General features: G+C 31.5%; 1 protein-coding gene across 1 annotated transcript; it reads left to right on the top strand.

The window, feature by feature from the left end:
- Nucleotides 1–3420: 3420 nt before the first annotated feature.
- Nucleotides 3421–4494, top strand: HELRODRAFT_161049 (hypothetical protein; the record flags this gene model as incomplete). Its single annotated transcript, XM_009021031.1, has 1 exon — nt 3421–4494. The coding sequence occupies one exon, from the start codon at nt 3421–3423 to the stop codon at nt 4492–4494; it is 1074 nt and encodes a 357-aa protein (XP_009019279.1).
- Nucleotides 4495–5702: the final 1208 nt, after the last annotated feature.

Genomic DNA, 5702 nt, shown 5'->3' with positions numbered 1-5702 from the left:
GACGGCGTCGGTTCCTTTGAAAGATCAAGCTCAATATGACAAGCTTGAAGGTGATTTATAACCAGAATCAACTGAGATCTCGCCAATTCAAGCTAAAAAACCCGACTTAAAAAACCAAACACATTGGCAGAGTGGAAATGTGTGGATGAAATTGTGCAGTATGCAGAAACAAATGCACAAGATGTAACTGAAAGCATTGATAATGAACTTGCAAAATACTTGTCTGAACCAGCAATGTCACAGCCGGAGGTTCAGGTTGAATGTGGTGAGGTTGCCCAATTTGGCTGCTGTTGCACGTATTTACTTAGGTGCACCACCAACAGGTGTCCCATCTGAGCATTTGTTCAATGTTGCTGATGAGGTAATAAGTGAAGTATATTGGTAATAGATAATGCTTCAAGACATTTTTTAAATAAAATATTAGTCTCATTAAAATATCAATTCTGTATTTAACCAAAACCTGTGATAATGCTTTTGATATATTTAGTTACCCCTAAATGATAACATTATTAATTGTTAACGTGAACCGTTTACGAATAAATGACAACGTTAATGTTACATGTGCATTAGATAAATTATGTAATAAATCACACAATTCATTGATTATCGACTATGTCCTGTTTATATATTTTGTCATTTTGGCTATCATAAAAATAAAAAAGATGCATTCAATGTGTATGCAAGTAAACACTCGTGGGTCACAAACTTAGTTGAAAGAAAAACTACGCCGATATCTAGATTAAGTGAACGCAATCATCTGGTGTCATCGGACTTGGATGATTTGGTCATTCCGCCTTTCCGATCTTCTAAGTTTACAAAACGAAGATTTGCTGTGATTGCTGAAATATGGAACCCGCATCTTATAAACAGGCTTGGACTGGGTCGCCGGGACACCGGCAAATTCCAGGTGGGCCGGCTTATGCCAGCTGCGACAAAATTTATTACATTTTCAGTATTAGCAAAAAATTTAATTCATTTTTTCAAAAAGCTACAATTATCGTAAGATTGCAGATAATGAACTAGATAAGATAATTGTCGACACTGAAGTGCAAAGTGTTTTGAAAGGAAAAAAAGAATTATATCGAACCAACCGCTGAAAGTGTAAAAGATAAATTATGTGCCACTGTTCACAATGTGGTCATGGATCAAGCAAATAATAGTTTAAAAAAGATATTTTGAGCATGGTAGTTTTACACAGATTTATCTTTCTTATATTCAAAAATTTTGCAGAAGTTTTAAAAAGAATGTTTAGTGACGCACTGCAACACTTGAGTAAATTGCTCCAAAAATTGATGATATTTTAACTAAAAATCATTTCAAACTGAATTAAGCCATTAATGAATTTAAATAAAATAACATCCAGGAACTTTTGTTATTATGCACCTTATAAATGGAATAATCTGCCACAATATTTAAGATCAATTAATAATCTAACAGAATTTAAAAAGAAGTTGAGAACATTTTTAAATTGTTTAAGTTAAATGTATTAATATTTTATTTTTAATCTTATTCATTTTTTAAGTTTAAATGTATGAATGTTTTATTTCTAAGTTTATTCGTGAAAATTTAAGAACATTGAAGAATTTAAAAGACATTTATTTTACTCATTTATGTTATTGTGTGTTTTTTTTGATTACTTACTACGTTATTTCTTGTTTTATGGGAGTCAACCCTAGATAAGCATTTATTGCTAGGCTGACTCTTTTACTTTTTTGTGAATAAATGGAATTTAAAAAAAAAAATTATTGTTGGATTTTGCAAGGAAACAGAAAAAAATTTTAACAACTCTCAAAGATAATTTGATCTTTGAAATGGAAGTGGAAGACAGTTAACAGGCTGAATGAGTAAAATAACTAGAAAATATGTACATCATCTCATTGGTTGAAAACGGCAACAAACACAAATATAAATAAATTTTTTTTTAGAAAATGTAACATTGCTGTTTATTTGTTCTCCAAACGTTTTATTTGCAGTGTTTGCTTATTCAAATTTGTATTTGGCTTACAAATTTGTTTTGACATTATCCTCACTATAGTCGTTGTCGAAATTGAAATACGTTTTTAACAAATTTTGGAATTTGTTGAGCCAGCCAACTTTAAAATGATGCATGTTGATGTCTTGCAAGAAGAACCTTCTCCCAAGGAATCAACAACAATGAAATCATTGATGTTTTAGAATCGATTAGTGAAACACCCAGAAAACTCTTACGCTAGTTTATAATGAATAAAAATTGTAAGCTCTATTGTTTTTTATTTTTAAGTTGCTAGAACAGAACTAGTAGATATTCATGTGTTGTGTTCACAGTTATTATGTATAACAAAGTCTAGACAGTTATGATTAAAATCATCATCGATGTGCGACTTGAAGTGGTGTTTTTGAAGTTTAAAATTTTAATATTATGAATGAAATAATCATAGAAACTAGAAAATTACAAAAATTGAATTAAATTGTAAATAGTAATGATTTACTTTTGTAAATAAAACTGTTAAAAAAAATGTAGGTCACCGTGACCACATTTCCACGGCCAATTTTTAAGCCTGCCTGAACCTAGTTTCCCCACTTATTGACGACTTTCAAAAAACTATCAAAAAATTATTATTTCAACATAGTGAACCGTAAAATTCACTTCTGAAGTTTTTTCGAAGAAAGCGCTGTACAAATCTGGATCATGTTACTGATGAGAATGTTTATGAAGATTAAAACTTATTTTCAAAACAGAACATGAAAGGTATCATAAAATTGTTGATTTTTAACAAATAAACCGACATAAATTACAATGAAAATATTTTTTGGCAAGATCAGATATTAGCAGAAATTTGATCTAATAAAAATTAAATGTTTAAAAAAAATTGAATATGAACTTTAAAATTCTTTGTTTTGATATTGTTCTAAACAGCATGAAGGCAAGACATGGAAACGTACTCGAATCCGATTGATGCAAAATAAACTCTAACAATCGATCATTTGATAAAATGTAAAAACAGTCTAAACACGCACAAATAAAACTAATAACTTTAACATAAGCTCACATCGATCATTTGTAAAAACAACCGCAATTCAACGGTCGTCCACTGTTATATCCAATTAGAACGTTTATTACACGTGCCAATAATCGATTGTTTGAATGTTGGGCAACACCAATTAAGACGGCTTATCATTTTCAATCTAAACGATCAGATCAAAGACCATTCCTTTGTGAATGAAAACCATAACTGGCAGCTTGTCCTCTTTTAATGAGTATATAAGTCGAAGAAAATGCTCGATTCATAGAAACAGTTCACAGTTTTGCAATCAAATTGCTTGAGAAACTTCTAATTCAATTTATCAACTAAAACAGATACTCTACAGAAGATATTAAGATTATTTAATTAATTAAAACACAGTAACTAAGACTCTTAATAAATTTGAACATCATTAAAAATGGCGAGACGAGTGTCATTCTTGTTGTTTAACGAGGTGAAACAGACATACCAGATTTATGACAATGTTTCTGAAAAAAGACTTCCGTTCAAAGCTGACGGGTTAGTTTTTAACTCTTTGCAAAAATCGCAACCGAGTTTGGAGCGACGATCCATATTGAAAAGATCAAGTAACGTAGTTCAGAATCAACATAATTCGACATCCACAAACACATTTACTACGGAACATACATCCGAAATCAGTAGCAGAAGAAGAAACAGCCTCAACAATACCTTATTTGGATGTCTGCAAGTAGACACAAAGGATGGAAATGAAGACAGCGATGATGGCATTGATGAAATAACCTTTCCATCTCATCAATCAAACAACAACATTGTGACTGATTGTTCAGCAAACACAACAAACAACATCAACGAAACATCGATGCACATACTCACCTCAAACAACGCGGAAATATTTAAAAACATCAGACGCCATATTGACGACATGCATGAAAGAGAAGAAACTGATCAGCACTGCGTAGAGCAGTCATTTGCAATCATTGCAACAAATAGTTATTCTGTGGATCATGGCATCGACCTCACCAGCGACACCACACCACAACAGACGACTTCAACAACACTCGAGGAACCCGCAACTGATTTGAGCAACTATTTCAGCGATGTTTCCAACGTATCAACACTTTGTTCAGTGAACTGCATGAGCTTGAAAAAGTATCCTTTTGAAGTTAATTGCGATCCATCTGGCTGTTCAATTGACGTAATATGCACATCTCATGAGTTGCATTTCAAATGTCCTTGCTGTTCAGCCGTTAAAACAATGCAACCTGGACTCAATTATTACTACTTGTTGAAACACATCTTCAACGAAGACCATCCTCATAAGATAATGCAGCATCTCAAGAACTGCATTTGTTCATCGGATGAGGTTGACAACCAGGAAAACCACAAAATGGCGAAGAGAAAAAATTCACTGCCTAGAAGAGTGGCAAAGTCTCTTGTTGGTGGATTGAGACGTTTGAAGCAACGAAATGACTCAAACGTTGGGGCTCCACAGAAGCAATGTGTTTTATGAATATTTCATGAACTTTTTTTAACTTTCCTGTTTTACATTTTTAATCAGGTTTAAATATAATTGTTTTAATTCAATGATAAATTGTTTATAGCAAATATTCATTATTTTAATTTAATTTTAAACGCAAACACGGTGTACATAAATGTTTGTTGGTCGGTCGAACACGTTTTTTTGACAATAAAATTTGGTTTAAAATTATGAAATTTGTTAACACAAATTGGAAAATATTTTTTTAAAAGAGATATTCATGTCTTCTAAAAATATTTAAAAACTATCATTGATTCAAATTAAAAGGCAATTAATTTAAAAAACAGGCTTACATGTGATTAATATAATAAAATTTATAAAAATAAAACTATTAAATTTATAGGGGTTAACCTAGATTCCAAATTAACTTTGCTCACATGTCTAAAATGTTTGTAGTAAACTGTCAAAAACATTTGGCATTCTAAACAAAATTAAGTTCATCATTACAAAAAAATGTGCTGAACATCTTGTACAGATGAATTTGTTCTTTCGTCATATACTGCAACACGGTTTGGGCAGGCACCTACAAAAGCATCACTAATCCGGTGAACTTAATGATGAAGAGAACCGTTATTAATAACGTTATCAAGAAGTCAAACCCATGCACAACAATTTCTTGACTTGAATGACGGTCTTACCTTAGCTAGTTAAATTTCTTTCGATAATAGTTGACAAAAAAAACTTTCTTAAAGGAATACATCTCATCTTTTGAAAGTAGAAGACATGTCAACAGTATCAACTACATAAGTGTAAAACCAATTTTCAGGTGTCAACAACACACATAAACTTGAATATGCAAGATAGGCGATGATCGTTTTTGCGGTTGAACCCGTCATTGCAAAGCCTGACAAAGCGCTTTCACAGCATCAAATTTAAGTAAATCAAAAAACTCCAAAAATGGGTAAAAAGGAGATGTTTGTTGGCTAAGCAATAGACAGACACCTTAGAGAAATAAAGAATTGTAGAGAAAAATAATAAAAAGATAATTTTATTTGTGAATCTCGAAACGCACGCTCAAATTAGATTCGTTATGTTTTTAATGACGTCAGCCAAAAACTAATTGAACTCTATTATAAACATGTATATGTTTTTAAATATTTTATATTTTATAAAAACACGTTTTTGATTTTCATTTCAATCAATTACAATCAAATTTTTTGTACAAAACCTGTGAATGAACA

The sequence above is a fragment of the Helobdella robusta genome, assembly GCF_000326865.2.
Source record: "Helobdella robusta unplaced genomic scaffold HELROscaffold_3, whole genome shotgun sequence".
NCBI lineage: Eukaryota > Metazoa > Annelida > Clitellata > Rhynchobdellida > Glossiphoniidae > Helobdella > Helobdella robusta.
The sequence above is the reverse complement of the archived record's forward strand: the minus strand, read 5'-3'. Positions and strand labels throughout refer to the sequence as shown.